General features: G+C 38.8%; 1 protein-coding gene across 3 annotated transcripts in view; it reads right to left on the bottom strand.

The window, feature by feature from the left end:
• CSPP1 (centrosome and spindle pole associated protein 1) overlaps positions 1 to 19392 on the bottom strand; it is a 109335-nt gene that overhangs the window by 9928 nt on the left and 80015 nt on the right. For all 3 annotated transcript variants that reach the window (XM_063079470.1, XM_063079471.1, XM_063079472.1), the window contains 4 exons: positions 12413 to 12552; positions 9729 to 9869; positions 5718 to 5758; positions 2349 to 2412 (listed from right to left, as the gene is read on the bottom strand). In XM_063079470.1, the coding sequence (XP_062935540.1) occupies positions 2349 to 2412; positions 5718 to 5758; positions 9729 to 9869; positions 12413 to 12552 (386 nt within the window). The remainder of the gene's footprint in view (positions 1 to 2348; positions 2413 to 5717; positions 5759 to 9728; positions 9870 to 12412; positions 12553 to 19392) is intronic.

Here is a 19392-nt window from a genome sequence, read left to right as displayed (position 1 = left end):
TCAAAGGACACAACTATTAGAGGGAAAGGCAACCCACTACGGAGAAAACATTTCCAGATTATATATCTGATAATGGTTTAATATCCAGAATATATAATAAAAAACACCTACAACTCAACAACAACAAAAAAGCCTGATTTTTAAAATTGGCAAAGACTTTAATAGACATTTCTACAAAGAAGATATACTAGTACTCAATAAGCACATGAAAAGATGTCCAACATCACTACTCATTATAGAAATGCAAATCAAAACCACAATGAGATATCATCTCACACCTGAGGATGGCTACTATCAATAAGACAGATCAACAGATGAACGGATAAACAAAATGTGGTACATACATACGATGGAATATTATTCAGCTTTAAAAAGGGGGGGGATCTGACACATGCTACAACATGGATGAACACTGAGGACACTATGCTAAGTGACATAAGCTAGTCACAAAAGGACAAATACATATGCTTCATTTATATGAGGTCCTAGAGTAGTCAAATTCATGAGATGGAAAGTAGCATGGTGGCTGCCAGGGACAGGGGAGTGGGGAATTATCGTTGAATATGAAGAGTTTCAGTTTTCAAAGATGACAAGTTCTGAAGATGGATGGTGGCAGTGGTTGCACAGCAATGTGAATGTATTTAATGCCACTCAATTTAAACATAAATTTTATGTTTATGTGTATTTTACCCAATTTAAAAATAATTTTTAAAAATAAAAACCACCAAAACCACCAGCCTTACTCACATTCATTAGAGCAGTGGTAACACAGTCATGACTATGGGATATTTTCAGTGACCACTAACCAAAAAGCAGACTGCTGTATCTTTGATCTAGGTCTAGTATAAGGTCTAGAGTAATGAAATATTCCACAACACCATCCTGAGTAGCCCAGACTATCTCATTGTTAGGAAGGAGAGGTAACATTTCCCAGATGCCTCCACTGATGAGCTATCTTCCCATCACTATCTCCTGCTGGTTCATCTTTACTCACTCTCCCCAGTGCAACTTCCTTGGAAAGGAAAACTTCATTAAAAAACAAAGCATAACACGAAGACAGAAATATAAGTTAACTTGGAATTTCTATCACATGAAAATCTAACGTAAATGGAATGAAATACAACTAATATATAAAAGAGATAATACCCTGATGGTCCTTGAATAGCAGAAACACTAATGATCAGACTATGTAATTATAGTACGTAAGTAAAAAGGTCCCATGGTACCTTCACATAGCTTCTGAAGACTAAATATTCCTATGGCTTTTTTTAACAGAAATATTTATTACAATAATTGTAGATTCACATGTACTTGCAAGAAATAATAGAGATCCCTTGTACACTTTACCCTATTTCCCCCATTTTGAAAAATTACAGTACAATCTCACAACCAGGATATGGATACTGATACAATCTGCTGACCTTATTCAAGTTTTCCCAGTTTTACTTGTACTCATTTATGTGTTTGCATGTGTGTATTAAGTTCTATTACTATTTTATCGCCTGTTTACATTTGTTTATCCACCACTACAAACAAGATGTTAACCAGTTCCAAAACTACAAGGATCCCTGCTGCTCTTTCATAACTATATACACCTCTCCTGTCTTTTACACCTGGCAACCACTAATCTGTTCTCACTTTCTAAATTCTGTCATTTCAAAAATGCTGTATGGATGGAATCACACTGTATATAAGTTATTGGGATTGGCTTTTTTGCTCAGCATATTTTTCTGAAAAATCATCCAAGTTATTACATGTTTCTATAGTTTGTTCCCTTTTATTGCTGAGCAGTATTCCATGGTGTGTATATACAGAGTTTATTTAACCATTCACGTGTTGAAGAACATCTGGGCTGATTCCACTTCTGGGCTATTAAAAATAAAGCTAATATTTATTTCCAAACATTCATGTACAGGTTTTTGTGTGAACTACTCCTAAGACTTTTTTTTTTTTTTTTTTTTTTTTTTTTAAATGACCGGTAAGGGGATCTTAACCCTTGACTTGGTGTTGTGAGCACCACGCTCAGCCAGTGAGCTAACCGGCCATCCATATATGGGATCCGAACCCGGGGCCTTGGTGTTCTCAGCACCACACTCTCCCGAGTGAGCCACGGGCCGGCCCGACTCCTAAGACTTTTAAAGTTCATTTTATTAATTTTAATTGTGAAAACTTTGCATGCCATTTTTGATGATTATTCATTAAACAGTAAAACAGAATATTCCTTTTTTATCACCTTGCATGACAAACAGTTCTGGTTTTGTAAGTATGGAGAAAAGCACTTAAAAGATTTAAATATTATTTAATATTTAAACAATATAGCATTAATAAATTAAAATTAATATACTCACCAATAAATGCACTATCAGATTCCAATAATGAATTTTTCAAGACATCATTAGTATCATCTCTGGGCTAAAAGAAACATCATATATTAATGACTATTTTTATTAGTCCTATGTGGAAAAATAAGAAATTTGTACTAAGAAGAAGCACAAGTTTCCATGCTGTTCCCCCAAAAAGCTAAAGAGGATGGGGAGAAGTAGGACTGCTTCCCTCCTACACCACATTCAAATGGCCAGAAAATACTGGAAAGCCTTAGCACATATCACTCCCACCAAGATAGTGAAGGAAACAGTAAGACCTGATCTCTCCTGATTAGAGATTCTGGCAAGTAAAGACATTTACTTCCTAATTCCACTCCTTCCTGCCCCCTTGTGGTTGAAGTCAAATAAAAAGATCACATTACTGCTGATGAAAATATAATTAAACATTAGAAGTCTTTAACGATTGCTGGGATTCATTCATCCTTTCAATAAGTCTGTATAGTGCACTTACTATTTCTTCCATGCTAGGAACTGGGGATACAAAGATGAATTAAGAGAGACATGCCCTCAGATAATGATAGCCCTATGTGACAGCAACTGTCACGATGACATAGCACAGATATAAAGGGACATACAATAGGGGACAAAATTAATGCTAGGGTTGGGCTTATTATAATAAGCTCCCAAATGAAAGGTAACTTAAATTTACATATAGAGAATAATAAAATACAGAATAATATCACCTTATATGTCAGAAGGAACCTAAAGTTGGCTAACAACACCTTCCTGCAATACCCCACCAGATTTCTGGTCTTTGCTAGAACACTCCAGCAAAGAGCTGTCCACTAATTTTTAAGGCAATAGATTCCATTGATGCTCAGCATTCATTATCCGAAGTTTCTTCTCTTGTACCAAATTTTTCCATATACTGAATTTAAATCTCCTTTTTAATTTACCACCCACCGATCCTACATCTACTTCCTAGCATGATTATGGTGATGATAATCACAGCAGATGAATCAAATGGTCTGAACCAGCTGTTCTCAGCACTTCACACATTCTACCCAACTTCTCTTCTGCCCACAGCCCTCCACACAACTGAAGAGTGATCAAAGTACACCTAATTCTTATGTTCTCCATGACAATCATCCTCAATTTCATCCTGTTTTCCATATAATCCAGTTTCTAGGAAGATCGGGAGCCCAAAATTTATTAGCTTTTGTGTAACAGCCATGACAAACTGTTGGCTTATGCTGCTCTTCTACTCAGCAAAATCTTTGTTATTAATCCAGGATTTTAAGCAAAACCCCAGATGTTAAATTTCAGTATCTTTTAACAGAGAAACATAACTGCCACATATGGAAAAACCTCATGACCTGCAGGTCCTTTCCCAGTAGGTGTCATGACATCTCAGGCCACTGTGGTGCAGGAAAAAGCAGGAGCTCTGTATCACCTGGGTTCAAATCTGGACTTCACTGCTTATTAATGTTGTATGACCATGGGCAAGATAATAAGCCTTTAAATATCAGTTTCCTCTTATGCAAAATAGAGATAAGCATACCTTGTAAGCTTTAGAACAAATAAAGGTCAAATATCTCACTCAGGTAGAGTGTGGTCAATAAATGGCTATTCCCAACATCGTTGTATCATCATTATTCTAAGTCCAAAACAATGCACCAACAGCTACTAGCTAGTAACCCTGGGCAATAAGAGCCTAGCTGAGCTTTACTTTTACAATCTGAAAATGGGAACACTACCTATCTCATAAAGGGTGCCGTGAAGATTACATTTGTATTTCCAACCTCCACCTTTTCACCTGAACTCTCTCATATCTGTGTACTCACCAGCTCCAGATGTTTGTCTAACAGGCACTTCAAACTTACCATGCCTAAAATGAAGTACCCAATCTTCCCATGACCCTTAAAATTGTTTCTCCTGCTTCTCCACCTCTGTTAATAGCAACTCCTGGCCAAAAGCCATGAAGTCCATCTTTGACTCCTGTCATACTCCACTTCAGTATGCCAAAAATCCAGTAGGTCTCCTTTGAAAATAAATCCAAACACTTCTGACACTTCCCACTGCACTCACCCCGGCCTAAGCCACCTTACCTCTTGCCTAGACTATTGCAATACCATTCTGTCCTCCTCAGTCTATTTTCAATGCCCAGCACTCAGTGATCAAGTGAAAACATCAACCACAAGCACAGCATAAAACCAAAGCCCCGGGACAGCCTCTGAGGCCCTGCAGCCTCACGCCAGCACCTGTCTGCCCCATTTGCTCCCACTTGCCCCTTCCCACAGCTTGCTCCTTACATGCACCAGGCCAACTCTGCCCGGGCCTCTGCCTGAAATGTCTGTCCTCCAGATTTCCCCCAGATTTCCCATGGCACCTCCCTGGTGTCCTTACTCAAATGCAACCTATGCCCTGAGGCCCCATGCCGACTACATTTCAAACTGTAACCCCAGTACTCCCCAATTCCTTTTCTGCGCTCTCATTGTCACCATGCCACCATGATCTAACATACTATATAGATTAATGTGTTTATTGTCTCTCCCTCCTTTCAGAATGTAAGCCATTAGAAAGCAGAAATTTTTGTCCCTTTTGTTTACTCCATGCCCCCAGCACCTGCAACAGTTTCTGGTCCATAGAAGTGCTCAATAAATACTTGCTGAATGAATCCCTTCCCTTTATTCAGTCTTGCACAAATGTCACCTCCTCAGTGAGAATTATTACTCTGTATCCCCTTATCTTGCTTATTTTATTTATAGGCCTCACCACTACTTACATTATAGACTCCTACTTCTATCACTGCTAATCTTAATAACAGCAAACTCTTACACTGTACTTATTAAGGGCCAGGCCCTACTCTAAGAGCTTTAATATATTATCTTACTTAATCCTCATAGCAACACTGGAGCTATTTTTAATTTATTTAATAAACACATATAAAACTTATTATATGCTGGACCTGTCTCTAAATGCCTTGAAAATATTTTATATTTATTTATTGATTGATTGATTGTTTTTTTGGCAGCTGGCTGGTATGGGGATCTGAACCATTGACCTTGGTGTTATACTACCACGCTCTAACCAACTGAGCTAACTGATTAGGAAGCTGAGGCACAGAGAGATTAAATAATTTGCCCTAAGTTAGACAGCTAAAAACAGACTCCCTCAGCCTACCACTAGAATCTTGTTCTTAACCATTACAATATGTTTTCCCTACATATCATACGAACACTTCTCTAGCTACCCAATACACTGATCAGACAAGATTTAAATTCTTTAACTCAATATTCCTGAAGAATTCAAAATTTGTAATACTAACTTATCACATTCCTAAAAATTTTTATCCCCCAAAACTAACTTGAAAACTTATGACTGATTGCTTACCATTCTTTGCTCTTGTACTTTAGCACTTGGGATGGCATCAACTGCAGTCAATGGAGAACAAAAACAAAAGTTTAGAAAATGTTAAGAAATAAAAATAAATTTTAGAATATCTTTTATGACCAGCTCTCTACTGAAAATTATTTTTAAACTACCATACTTCAGAATATTTTTAAAATACAACTTGCTTATCGATAAATACAATCCTTCTAGTTGGATAAAATTCTTCCATTCACATTAATGAATATAGCAAGTAAACTCAAAACTGATGCCTTCAGAAAAAGGAAATGATTAACGTAGAATTCTTCACCATCTTCTGTTATATTTCTACAATTGGTATAGAAAGTTGTTGAGTGGAGGCTTACTGTCAAGATGGCAGAAGACAGTCACCAGTGTCACTCTCTCCTATAAATCAACCAATTTACAACTTTTAAAAAGCAACAACAGCCAAGCGGGGGTGCTTCTAGAGTCCAGGGGAAGAGGAGGAAAGACCTACAGAGTATATGAAGGCAGGAGAAGCCACGATGAGAAAAAGAAAGGATTGCTCCTACCATTTCAAATCCCAGCCTCTTTAAGGCTGGAGCTGGTGAGCACATGGAGCAAGAGCTGTCAATAGCCGCAGCTGTTCCCTTCATATGAAGTTTCTTGGAAACAGCAGGGGAGAAGAGGGCCTTAGTGGCCCTTAGGCCAGCAGGACCACTAAGAGGGTTTCCGTGGACCCACATAGGAGCAAGGAGCCACAACAACTGAAAAAAGGAACCATTGAGAGGCCGGTGAGTCATGGTAAGGGACCAGGGCATGGCCTGTCCGATGGGAAGTGTTTGGAGTGCAGGCAGTAGGGTAGATGGGTCCACCGGGGGAACACTAAGGCACCTCATGGGCAGCTGATCTGCCCCCAATCAGCACTGGACCAGTCAGAGGAGACTGGTCACGAATACAGAATTGCAAGGGGAGCAGTTTGCTGAAAAGACTCAGGCCCAGACCAGAGTTTCTATGCAACCCAAGTGTACGGATTTCACGAGACCCAGAAGTACCTACAAAGTCAACCATTAAAACATAAGCTGCACAATAAACCATCCCCAGGGAATCAGCAAAGGACAACAAATTAGTTCCCGAGTAGAGTTTAAGTGGTGGGAACAGCAAATAATCCAACACAGAACTGATAGAAAAAACAAAATACCCACTGACCAGAGACAAAGTTTGATATTAACTACTGAAGGTCTCACATCACCAAAGAACACCTGTAACACCTAGAAGGACTGGAAGCCCCCAGGGCCCCCAAGCCAGGGATGGGGGAGGGCCTGGGGCTTCAGCCATGCCTGACACCGACAGCCAGTCCAACTGCCAAGCTGCCACAGGAAGTGCCATGGGCTCCCAAACCAGGACAATGGGGGACTGAGGGCCTCAGGCACAGCCCCCCGACACCCACAACCAGCTGAGCAACAACCACTGAGCCACCACAGGAAGTGCCCCAGGCTCCTGAGCTGGGACAGTGAGGGGCCGAGGGCTTTGGCCACATCACCCCCAACATCTGCAACCAGCCCAGCAACAACACTGAACCACTGCTGGAAGCTCCCTGGTCTCCCCTGAAGGAATGAGGGGGGTGCCATGGGCCTCAACCATGCCCCCCTTCCTCCTTCTCCCACCATATTTCCTTCCCCCTTCGCCTCTCCCCCTCCCACCCAATTGTTCTGCAACAACAACTTAGAATGTAAAAACAGGTGGAGCCAGGGACTGACCCCTCCTTCCACAACCAGACATGCCACCACTGCCAAAGGGCCCATCTGGGGTCCTGAGGTATAGAGCTGGGGACCAACTCCTCCTCCAGCAACCAGGCATGCTCCTGCTGCCATGGGGCCCGCCCAGGGTCTTGAGGCATAGAGCCAGGGACTGACCCCTTCTCCTGCAACCAGGCAAGGAACATGCCAAAAACACCACTTCCATGTGGGTGGCCACCACAGTCAGCACAATAGCCATGGCTGCTGCAAAAGTGGCTAGACACCACCATCACCGTGTAGATGGCCTGCCAGCCACTTGAGTGCACTGTCACAAGGAGAGTCACCAGCAGAGACCAAAGAAAAGAAGAAGATGTCTCTCTCCACAAAGCCCACTCCAGAATGACAGAAGAAGCATCTGCTCTACGATAATAGCAGGGGACCTGAACACACCTCTCTCAGCACTGGACAGATCATCTGGGCAACAAATCAACAGAGTAACCATTACTCTTTCAGAAGGAGAGAAGAAATCTGGGGTTATCAGAGGTGGGAGGAGGGGAGGGAGAGGGGAGATGGGGAGAGATTGGATAAGAGGCATAAAGAATAAGTACGATTTGTAATAATATATATGCTAATATTGATTTGATCAACATACATCAATGTTCAACCCCCCAAAAATGTATAATCAATTATGATTCAATAATAAAAGAAAAAAAGTTCCTGAGTGGAGTTAAACATGGGGCTCCCTCACATGGAACTGAAATAAGCTAAATTCTAGGCACTTAGTTCCAGGAGCAAAGATTCTGGATCACAGGTATCCCAAAGCCTCTCCAATTTGACCAGTGTTCCTATGTGTTCCTCTGAATAGTGCATTTTGTCCATTTAGATACTGTCTCTGGGAATAAATAGGCTGCCAATGATAGCCTGTATTTCTTCTCAAATATTTTATACACTCATGTTTGTGATTGCTTGTAGTTAGGCCATGTTCTTATGAATTACAATGTCATAGTGTTTGCTGGAAGTTGGGGGTGGTTGCTGTCAGGGATGGATACCCTCAGTACTAAAATGTACCTGTATTCACCTGGGGACTACTTTTGGGCTAATCAGCCTAAGTTGCCAAGATTCCACAAGATTAGATCATCATTTGAGACTCCTAAAGAAAAATGCCACCAAACTGAGTGTAAAGGTTGAAGAATGTACTTACTTCTCTCCTCTCTCCAGAAGATATGCCTACTACTTATCATCAAATTCGGGTTATTCTGCTGTCACAGGGTGATCTATGAGGCTGTTATTAGAAATTCTGTATAAGATGGAGGGAAGATGTTCCCCATACAAATTTTTATCAACATCTTGACCTGCGATCTGGGCCTAAAGTGTCACATCATTTACTTCTGTGATGCTGTCTCACAAGGTCAAAAAAAGCTTCCTCTGATTCTGCAAGCCAGACCAGCCTGCCAAAGAAGGGTCTTAAACTTTCCTAAAAATAACTGGCAGGACCATCCCTCCTAATCTTATCTGATTGTTATGTTTTTATGACTTATTTTCCATGGCCACCCTCGACGGCCTGAAGGCTGGCAAAGCTAGTGAAATTCAGGTGTGAGGGCCATGCAGCACTCCCGAGTATCAACAGGGCCCATGGACGCTCTCTGAGACAACTGGTCTCTACTCTGCCTCTAGGTGCCCACCCCCCATTCCGTTACGCACTCCCACAGGACCCTGGATTTCTTCTATGCAAAATTCATCACACTTATTTAGCATCTAATTTCTCCAATAGACTATCAGCTCCGTGACAGCAGCAGCCTATTTCATTCATCACCATCCCCTGAATACAGTCAGGACCGGCACTTCTAGTAAGAATATGTTGATTGGCTTACTAATGAAAACAATCCTAGCCCAGTCTGATGCTTTACAGATTTTATGCCACATCAAAACTTAACTACAACCCCATACACAGTAAAGAAATGCCTCACAGGGTACTGATGTGTTTGCCCCACAGTCCTTCCTTTGGTTCCTAGCTCCTGATACAGATGTCACCTGGCTGGTCAAAGTACTCGGTCCTCTTGGCGATAGGGAAAGACTGGGCCCCTCTCATGCATGTATACACCACCCCAGCTGAGCCAATCAGAGCCCTCTCCAGGACTTGATCTTTTCTGGGAACACAGGCCAAAAGGGCCATATGAGCATGGAGCTGTCAGTGGAGGGACCTGCTTGGGACTGAAATCAAGACAAGAGACAGAGAAGCAAGCCAACAAAGAACAACCCACTGACACTATTTGAAACAGTAATAACTATTCCTTACCTTCAGCACCTTGCTGTAGTTTTATTCTGTTCAGTCTCTTCTGCTGCTCTCTTAACAGGGCTTGCTGCTGAATCTCTAAAGTGTGATGATCTCTTGGAGGATCTGGGTACATATATTTCAGATCAACACGTGTTTCTGAATCTGGTATAAAAATTATTACATAATTAAGTTGAATCTTGTTTTCAAATGAGATTTTAAAAAACTTCACTATAAGTAACATGAGTAACCTAACTTCAAAATCAAGGAACAACATATTTATTTAGTGGGACATCACCAAAGTCAAAGGACATTAAATAGCCATAAAACTAAAGAAATTAATATTCTTTAACAAATGCCATTTCACAAACTTATCAACATTAAGAGGAAGCCCCCAGAACAAGCAGCAGCTGTGGGTGATGCATTCTCTATCCCTGCCTTCCCCACTCCCACAAGATGCCACCGATAACACATGGCAAGGCAATATATGCAGGTGTATCCAGCGGTCAGCCATGTGGTGATGACTCAGGCAGCCATGAGACACTATAATCACAGAAGACTTCTCAAACATCCAGGAAAGATGAATATATCATATTATTAGCCAATTAATATTTTAGCTCTTGCAACTATCATGCAGAAAGCAAGATAAACGCAGTCTGGCTGGAACTTTAGGAGGGATGCCATTACTAGGGAAGTGACAGTATAAGAATTCACCTCTGCCACAATTTCATGACTATCAATTAATCAGAATGAAATGTTAAATATTAATTTTAAATCTTCATAATAAATATATAGTCCATACATATAAAAAGCCCTAAAAATATTATTCCCTTTGACCCACCGGGATATAATTTCAAGACATGATCCTAAATATGTAAAAAGCTTTATGATCAGAAATTATCAAAAGGATAAAATAGTGAAAATGGGAAACATCTTGAATATCTAAGAATTAGAAAATGGTTAGAAGCAATTAGCAGAGGCTCTGGGCACACAAACTCGAACTGGACCCTGACTTCACCACTTCCAGACTGTTTCTCTTCTAGAAAAAATAATACCAACAACCAAGTCACAAGCTGAATGAGAACCAGATGTGATAAAACAGAAAAATGAATGGCTCATTTCTACAGTTTAAAATTTTGGTCTCAAGACCTCTTCACACTCTTAAAAATTGAGAGCCCCAAAGAGCGGTATTTATGTATCTCACACACACACACATACACACACACACGCACACACTTTCCATTGTAGAAATTAAAACGAAGAAATTTTTAAAACATAAGAACACGCAAGCACACATTCTATTAGCTTCAGAGAGATGAAGTCATCACATGCTGTGGGTACTCTGGAAAACCTGTATACACACAACAGAATGAGAATGAAAAAGAAAAATAATGCCTCAGTTTATAATAAAAAACTTTGACCTCGTAGGTCCATAGACCAAACTCTAAGACCCACTGGCTTAATACAATGCCTGGCAGATAATAAGTAATCAATAAATGATAGCATTAAAAATAACTATGGTATATGTAACTGATGATACATGTAAATCTAAGTGAAAAAGAAAAAAAAATAAATTATTGTCTTTTTTTTAAATTATGCTCAACAAGACTACGAAATATCCAAATGTTAATTGTGTTTATATATAAGTACTTTGACTGAAGTAATTTTTCCCTCTTTTCAAATTTTAAAAATTTGCTATAATAAATAGATACTACTTTTAAAAATAAGAAAAAGAAGAAAAGTTTAAATTGTAGTTTACTGGCAGAGGTCATATGACCAGATATCCAACAATTTGCCTCCTCTGCTCCAACACTTGCTCTGTTGAATGCTCCTAAAGAAAAACCACATATAATATGTATTTTGGTTCCTCTACATATTTTCTGTCTCCCAAGCCTAATGTACCTTGGCGTCTAAGCTTTCTCTCCCATTCCTTCTAGATGGCTATATTACATCTTCTCTCAACTCTCTTCCCTCAAATCCCCTAGATTTCCTCCTACCTACTCAGGGACCCTCCTCTTCAACAATTATTCCTTCCCTCTCCTATAACCTAAACCTCTTCCTCCTGCAATAGCTCTTCATATTAGCATCCTAACAAGTTCTTCCAGCTCCAGACCCTTCTCCACTTCCCACCCAAGCTTCTTCCATCGGTGGCCTTATGCCTATTGCCTCCAAAATCTTGCCTCCTAATTAATCCTCATTCCAAAGTTAACTGGCTTCTGATCCAATCATTCCACTTTTAAAGATCTAGTTGAGGTCACCAATGACCTCTGATCCAAATGACACTTTCTGATATTCATCTTACACAATCTCTTATTGATATAATCACTCTCTTCCCTCAGCTTTCAGGATCCCACATTCTCCTGCTTTCCCTCCAATTGCTTTGGCTTCTCCTCAGTCTTTTTCATAAGCTCATCTTCCTCTGTCCATCCTCCATCAAAAGCAAAGTTCCACTCTTCATACTAGTCTATGTGATTTCATCCACCCTAAGCCTTTAACAGCTATCTGCTCTCCAAAAGAAAACTTTAGCAAAACCACAGCGATTGGTAAGTTGAAGAACTACAGTATACTGAAGTTTTATTCATCATAACTGAAAATATATATCATAAATGAAATTTCACTTTAGAAAAAGGGTACAAATGTCTTTAAAGATACTTGAATATGAGTAGAACACTCTTGCTGTATCTTTAAAATAGCAGACACCTACTCACCTCTATCTTTCAGCTCATTAAAATCATGGATATTCTGAAAAGTGGCAGTGTCTAAACCCTTAGGTGACTGTCTTCTGACAGGAGCTTGCAATCGATGTCTAGCCATGTCAAATATATCCATGGGATTCTTTTCTCTTTTCCTACAGATAAATGACAAATCATGATAAATGTGCTTTATGGAAGAAAATCTGAGTTCACATTTAATTCACTGTAAAAAAAAAAAAAATTGGCCTCTTCACCACAGTATATTATAGAAATTTTTTTTATTTTTAATTTTAATTTATCAATATACAATATAGTTGATTTTTGTGTCCCTTTATCAATTCCTCCTTTTCCTCCCTTCCTCTCCACTCTCCCCCACATCACCATATCTGTTCATGTCTTAACAAAATCAAGGAATTGTTGTGTCTTCTTCTCCCTCAACCCCCGTTCATTTACTTATTTATTTTTATTAGCTCCCACAAATAAGTGAGAACATGAGTTATTTCTCTTTCTGTGCCTGGCTAATTCCACTTAATATAATTTTTCTCTAAATCCATTCATGTTGCTGCAAACAGTAGTATTTTTTTTTATAGCAGAGAAATATTCCATTGTGTAGATTTACCACATTTTCCTTATCCACTCATCCAATGATGGGCACTTAGGCTGGTACCAACTCTTGGCTATTATAAATAGTGCTGCAACAAACATGGGAGTGCAGGTATCTTTTCAACATGATGATGTCCATTCCTCTGGATATACCCAGCAGTGGAATAGCTGGGTCATATGGTAGATCTGTCTGTAGCTGTTTGAGGAACCTCCATACTATTTTCCATAAAGGCTACACCATTTTGCAATCCCACTAACAGTGTAGGAGGGTTCCTTTTTCTCTACAACCTCACCAGCATTTGTCATTCTCAGTCTTTTGGATATTAACTATCCTAACTGCAGTGAGATGGTATCTCAAAGTGGTTTTGATTTGCATTTCCCGAACACTGAATGATGCCAAACATTTTTTCATGTGTCTGTTGGCCATTCCTATATCTTCCTTTGAGAAATGCCTATTCAGCTCCTTTGCCCATTTTTTTCACTGGGTTACTTGTTTTTTTTTACTGTTAAGCTGTTTGAGTTCCTTGTATATTCTGGTTATTAATCCTTTGTCTGATGTACATTTTGCAAATATTTTCTCCCACTCTGTTAGATGTCCTTTTGCTCTGTTAATTGTTTCTTCTGCTGTGAAGCTTTTTAGTTTGATATAATCCCATTTGTTTATTTTTTCCTTTGGTTGCCTGTGCTTTTGGGATCATATTCATAAAGTCTGTACCCAATCCTACTTCCTGGAGTGTTTCCCCTATGTTTTCTTTAAGGAGTTTTATTGTTTCACAACTTATATTTAATTCTTTAATCCACTTTGAGTTGATTTTGGTATATGGTGAGAGGTACAGGTCTAGTTTCATTCTCCTACATATGAATGTCCACTTTTCCCAGCACCATTTACTGAAGAGGTAGTCTCTTCTCCAGTGTGTGGTCTTGGAGCCTTTGTCAAAGATCAGATGACTGTAGGTGCATGGGTTGATTTCTGGATTCTCTGTTCTGTTCCATTGGCCCATGTGTCTGTTTCTATGCCAGTACCCTGCTGCTTTGATTACTATAGCTTTGTAGTATAGTGTAAAGTCAGGTGGTGTGATGCCTCCAGCTTTTTTTTTTTTTTTTTTGCTCAGGATTGTTTTGGCTATTCATGGTTTTTTGTTCTTCCATAGGAATGTTAGGAATGTTTTTTCCAATTCTGAGAAAATTGTCATTGGAATTTTGTTGCAGACTGCATTGAATCTGTAGATCACTTTGGGTAGTATGGACATTTTCACGATGTTAATTCTTCCAAATCCAAGAGCGTGGGATATCTTTCCATCTTTTTGTGTCCTCTCTAATTTCTCTCAACAGTGGTTTGTAGTTCTCATCAGATATTTTTCATATTCTTGGTTAAATTTATTCCGAGGTATTTTATTTTTTTGGTGGCTATTGTAAATGGGCTAGCTTTCTTGATTTCTTTTTCTGCCAGTTCATTGTTAGAATACAGAAATGCTACTGATTTTTGCATGTTTATTTTATATCCTGCAACTTTACTAAAATTATTTATTAACTCTAATTAAGAGTCTTTTTGTAGAGTCTTTAAGCTGTTCTATATATAAGATCATGTCATCTGCAAACAGGGACAGTTTGACCTCATCTTTTCCAATCTGGCTGCCCTTTATTTCCTTCTCTTCCCTGATTGCTCTGGCTATTATTCTCACCACTCCTATTCAACAGGAGTGGCAAGAGTGGGCATCCTTGTCTTGTTCCTGTTCTTAAGGAAAAGGCTTTCAATTTTACTCCATTCAGAATGATATTGGCAGTGGGTTTGTCACATATGGCTTTAATTGTGCTGAGATACTTTCCTTCTATACCCAATTTATAGAGAGTCTTTATCATAAACGAATGTTGAATTCTGTCAAATGCTTTTTCTGCATCTATTGAGATCATATTGTTTTCATCTTTGATTTTATTGGTGTGGTGTATCACATTTATTGATTTTCATATGTTGAACCAACCTTGCATCCCTGGGATGAATCCCACTTGATCATGGTGTATAATTTTATGTATGTGTTGCTGTATTCTATTAGCCAGTATTTTACTGAGGATTTTTGCATCTATATTCATCAAGGATATTGGCCTGTAGTTTTCTTTTGTTGTATCTTTGTCTGTTTTTGGTATCAGGGTGATGTTTGCCTTGTAGAATGTTTGTGAGAGTGGCCATTAGTATTAATTCTTCTTTAAAGATTTGGCAGAATTCTGCTGTGAAGCCATTTGGTCCTGGGCTTTGCTTTGTTGGGAGACTGCTGATAACAGCTTCAATCTCTTTGATTGTTATCAGTCTGTTCAGATTTTCTGTCTTCTTGGCTCAGTCTTGGTAGTTTGTGTGTGTCCAAAAATTTATCCATTTACTCCAGATTTTCAAATTTGTTGGTGTATAGTTGTTCATAGTAGTTTCTAATGATTCCTTATATTTCTGAAGTACTGGTTGTAATATTACCATTTTCATTTCTAATATTTGTTACTTGTGTCTTCTCTCTGTTTTTAGTTAGTCTTGCTAATGGTTTGTCAATTTTATTTATCTTTTTAAAAAAACAACTTTTTGTTTCATTGATCTGTTGTATCATTTTGGGGGTTTCTATTTCATTTAGTTCTGCTCTGATCTTAGTTATTTCTTTTTGTCTACAAGCTTTGGGTTTGGATTGTTCTTGTTTTTCTAATTCTCTAAGATGAAGTGTTAGGTTGTTTACTTGCCATCTTTACATTTTTCTGAGGTAAGCATTTAATGTGATAAACTTCCCCCTTCGTACTGTTTTTGCAGTATCCCACAGTTTTTGGTATGATATGTCATTATTTTCAATGATTTTTTTAATTTCCTGTTTAATTTCTTCTTGGACCCATACGTCATTAAGTAGAATGTTGTTTAATTTCCATGTTTTTGTATAGTTTCCAGAATTTCATTTGTTATTGATTAGTTTTAATCTGTTGCAATCAGAAAAAATACACAAAATAATTCCAGTTTTTTTGAATTTGTTGAGACTTGATTTGTGACCTAACATGTGATCTGTCCTGGAGAATGTTCCATGTGCTGATGAGAAGAATGAATATTCTGACATTGTTGGATGAGGTGTTTGTATGGTCTAAAGTGTTATTTAGGTCTTGCGTTTCTGTTGATTTTTAGCCTAGATGATCTATCCAATGTGGAGAGTGGGTTATTCAGATCCCTAACTATTATGTTATTAGTGTCTATCTCTTTCTTTAGGTCTAATAGTATTTGCTTTATAAGTCTGGCTGCTCCAATGTTGGGTGCATAAATATTTATTATTCTTATGTCTTCTTGTTGAATAGATTCTTTTATCATTATGTAGTGGCCTTCTTTATCTTTTTTATGGTTTTTGGTTTAAAGTCTACTTTATCTGATGTAAGAATAGCTACTCCAGCTCTTTTTTCATTTCTGCTTGCATGGTATATCTTTTTCCATCCTTTCATTCTTAATCTATCTGTGTCTTTACAGGTAAGGTAGGTCTCTAGAAGGCAGCATATTGTTGGGTCCATCTTTTTAATCCAATCAGTCAGTCTGTGTCTTTTGAGTGGGGAATTCAAACCTTTTACATTAAGAGTTATTATTGAAAGATACTGATTTACTCTTGGCATTATATTGATTTTTGTTTGGATGTTTTAAATATCTTTTATTCCTTTCTTTCTGATTTACTGATTGTCTTCTGTGTTTGTTGGTTTCTTGGAATAGTGGATTAACTTTTTTTCCCTCCTCTTTATTGTTAACATTTTATTTTACTGGTGGGTTTTGTTCTATTTTGCGTATGCATGGTAGTCATGGTTGTTTTTCAGGTACCAGACCCAATACTCCCTTGAGAATTTCTTGTAAGGCTGGTTGTGAGGTAGTGAATTCCCCCAGTTTTTGCTTGTCGGGGAAACATACTATTTGTCCTTTGTTTTGGAAGGATAGCCTTGATGTGTAAAGTATTGGCTGTCAATTTCTGCCTTTAATATTTTGAATATATCATCCTATTCTCTTCTGGCTTATAGGATTTCTAATGAAAAGTCTGATGTTAGTCCGATAGGGGTTCCCTTATACGTGACTTGATGCTTCTCTCTTGCAGCTTTTAAGATTCTCTCTTTGTCTTTGAGTTTTGCCAGTTTGACTATAACATGTCTTGGAGAGGACCTTTTTGGGTTGAATATGCTGGGAGATCTTCCAGCTTCCTGAATCTGAAGATCTGTATCTCTCCCTCTACCTGGGAAGTTTTCTTCTATTATTTCATTGAATATGTTTTCAATGCCATTTCCTGTTTTCCTCCCCCTCTGGAATACCCGTGATTCAGATACTGGAGCGCCTGAGGTTGTCTGTTATTTTTCTTAGATTTTCTTCAACTTTTTAAATTCTTTATTCTTTTTTTGTCTGCCTGTGTTATTTCGAACAAGCCACCTTCAAGGTCACATGTTCTCTCTTCTGCTTGTTCTAGCCTGCTGGTTAAGCTCTCTGCTGTATTTTTTATTTCACTGAATGAATCCTTCAGCTCCACAAGCTATTCTACATTCTTTTTCAGGGCACTGATTTCTTTATACATTTCCTCTTTCAGGTCCTGTATACTTTTTTCATTTCATTGTGCTGTCTAACTGAGTCTTCTTGTATCTCATTTAGTTCCTTAGGATTGTTGATCAAAATTCCTTGTCAGTCATTTCAAGGACTTTCTGTTCTATAGGGTCTAGAACTTGAGAGTTGTTGTATTCCATTGCAGGTGTCAAACTTTCTTGGTTTTTCATATTTCTTGTCTCTCTCTCTTGGTGTTTAGTCATTGTGGGTAAGGCTATCACAGTCTATTTGTTCCACTCTGGTGTCTGGCTGGTGGCCTGGGGCTATCATGGGTGCAGAGGGGACCGGGAACTCCGTAGCTCCGGTGCTGCCTTGGGTCCTGGGAGCTCGGCGGACGCTGCCGTCTCTCTTAGGGCAGGGGTGGGGCAGGGAGGGGATTCTCCTCAGAAGATGTTTCTAAAAGAAACCACAGATACCAGAGGACTGATGTTTTCCAGCATCACATCTCTGGAATATACCCAGCAGGGAACACTCTTCCTAAGTGAAGTCCACAGTCAAACCATCAAAGGTCACTGCTCATTCTCAAGGTCCACATCTTTCTGCTCAGGTGGCTGCAACATGCCTTGGAGCCATGAGGATATCTCAAAGGAATCCCTTCTCAGTTATGTCTGAACAACAGCAGCTGCTCCAACTTTCAGTTTTGGGAGCTGGGAAGTCCACAGTCCAGGGAACACATCCAGTGAGGTGACTCTACAGCAATGCAGGGTGTCACATGGTGAGAATGGCAGAGCTGAGAGAGACAGAGGGGAGGTGCCAGGATACTCTTTCATAGAAATTATTCTAATAGCTCTGTTACTTCAATCTCTTATCTCAAAAAAATAGGGTATTTATAAGGTCATTGTACTCTTTCAAAATGCTCAGATGCATGGTATTTTATTGGAAGAATAGAATAATTCAGCTTTACCTTAAAATGTTCATGTAGTAGAAAGATCACAATCTGTGAGGTCAGAGAAACTGAGATTCAAAGACCAACTCTGCTACTTACTAGTAGTTTGACTTTGATTTCATCATCTTTAACATGCAGATAATATCTATGCCTTGCAGTCTTGATATGAGCAAGAAAATTAAGAGAAATTATGTATTGTAAAGTACCCAGCATAGTATTTGACATGTTTTTGGTAATCAATAAATGTTACCTTCCCCTCAGCCTAAAATAGAAACCACACATGGTAATTAATATTAGAGTATTAATATGCTGCTCAATAATGACTATTATAGTATTAATATGAGTAATGAGTATTACTCAGAGTATTCCATGCTCATTTTTACAATGCTCTTTCAGAGAACTTATACCAAATCAGTTAGTTGACACTCTATTCCTGTGGTACCTAGGAAATTAACATAATAGACAGGTAGCTTAGTAAGGGAGTTTTCTGCTATGGCTTTGGGGTAGTTACAATAAGAGAGGTTAGGGATGAGGGATGGTATTCCTGGTCCTGAAATAAAATCAACCCAAATATCCACTGCTGCTTCACTTAGCACTAGGTAGGTCCCCTCTATTTGTGAAAATGTAGATCTAAGCCATACTCATATGAGGTTTGGTCAGACTGCTTCCTTCATTTCTTTATTATTAAATCTTACGTAAGCACCTACCTAAACAGGAATAGTGGGAATCCCCACAGACAATGTCCCTGCTGTCATGGAGTTTCCTTTCTGAGAGGAGGATTCACTAGGGCCATAAAATGACCCTAACAAGGCTGACACAGACTTCTAATACTCACGTAGGGTGACAGGAACTATGGAGATTCATTAAAATGAAAAACAAAAAGAATTCTAGAAAGCCTTTCCAGTGTCCATTAATGCTACCAGTTAAATA

Source organism: Cynocephalus volans, chromosome 15 (assembly GCF_027409185.1).
Source record: "Cynocephalus volans isolate mCynVol1 chromosome 15, mCynVol1.pri, whole genome shotgun sequence".
Taxonomy (NCBI): domain Eukaryota; kingdom Metazoa; phylum Chordata; class Mammalia; order Dermoptera; family Cynocephalidae; genus Cynocephalus; species Cynocephalus volans.
The sequence above is the reverse complement of the archived record's forward strand: the minus strand, read 5'-3'. Positions and strand labels throughout refer to the sequence as shown.